This window comes from Orycteropus afer, unplaced genomic scaffold (genome assembly GCF_000298275.1).
Source record: "Orycteropus afer afer isolate SDZICR_OR568_19922 unplaced genomic scaffold, OryAfe1.0 scaffold02181, whole genome shotgun sequence".
Lineage (NCBI taxonomy): Eukaryota > Metazoa > Chordata > Mammalia > Tubulidentata > Orycteropodidae > Orycteropus > Orycteropus afer.
In genome coordinates, this window is record NW_006923768.1 from 19604 (window position 1) to 20806 (window position 1203).

General features: G+C 57.9%; 1 protein-coding gene across 1 annotated transcript in view; it reads right to left on the reverse strand.

The window, feature by feature from the left end:
* Positions 1–796, reverse strand: part of LOC103213434 (histone-lysine N-methyltransferase EZH2) — a gene marked incomplete at its 5' end in the record, with an annotated part of 7219 nt that extends 6423 nt beyond the window's left edge. Inside the window, one exon of the mRNA XM_007959220.1 lies at positions 556–796. Coding sequence (XP_007957411.1) covers positions 556–796 — 241 coding nt within the window. The remainder of the gene's footprint in view (positions 1–555) is intronic.
* Positions 797–1203: the final 407 nt, after the last annotated feature.

Below are 1203 nucleotides of genomic sequence, written 5' to 3' on the forward strand. Positions count from 1 at the left end.
GGGAGGGAGAGAGAGGGAGGGAGAAGGAAAGGGAGGGAGGGAGAAGGAAAGGGAGGGGGAGAGAGGGAGGGAGAAGGAAAGGGAGGGAGAGAGAGGGAGGAAGGGAGGAAGGGAGAGAGGGAGGGAGGCCGGCCAGAGTGCATCATCGGCCAGAGTGCATCATCGCTGGGAGGGACTAGGGCTCCATCAGTGCCCCCAAGTGGTATCCACAGGCCCAGCTCTCACCAGGCTCTGACACGTGAGCATGAGCTTCCCAGGGGTATGGATGGGCTATGTCCAGGGTGCATCACAGGCCAGTAAGCACCAATCTGCATAATGACCCCAAGTCCGACCAGCTCTCTCCCAAGCACACCTGGTTCCAGGACCATCCAAACATTAAAGCGAGGGAAGAGGCCCGACAGCAGGTCAGCAGAGCGCGGGCCGAGGCGGCACAAGGAGCAGGCGTCGACAGGGCCATCCAAAGCCAGCCCTGGCTCGGCAACATGCCCAAGCCAGCCTCCTGGAGCTGCAGCCCCCGCCAGCCGTGGGGCCGCAGAGCAGCCGCCAGCCGCTCACCCGAAGAGCTAGACGTCTCATCCTTCTTCTCCTCCTCCTCCTTGTCGTTGTTCTCCCCGCCCGTGTCCGCCCCAGCCTCCCGATCGCTGTCTGTGTCCTTTGACTCCAGCACATTGGTGGTGGGGGTGCTGGGCCGGCTGCTGTTGTTAGGCAATCGGCCCCTCCTGCGGCCCCCGGGCCGTTTTGGGGGGGTCTTGATCCGCTCAGCCGTGAGGGCAGCCGCGAACTCCTTCGCTCCCTCCTGTGAAGGAACAAGGCAGACATCGTGGTGGAGGTGCCAAGCTCATTTTGGTGGAGAAATAGAGAGCAGTTGTCTAAGGAAAGGCCACCAAGGGATCTGACCTAATATTCGTGGCCACAAACAATCACTTGCATGCCTCGATACACCGTTTACAATCTGCTTCTGATGAGAGACCTTCAAAAGGTAAGTAAGAGTTCCTGTATGCAGGCGTTGCCAAACCAAGGGAGACAGCTATGCATCTGTGTGACCATGACATCAGTATGTGTCCTGCTCCACGTCCCATGTAATCAGGAAAGACCAATCAATAAAAAGACATCAAAGTTCATAAAACAGAGGGTCAGCAAGATTGATACAGTGGCTACAATGGACTCAGCATCTCAACAACTGTGGAGACGGTACAGAATCAG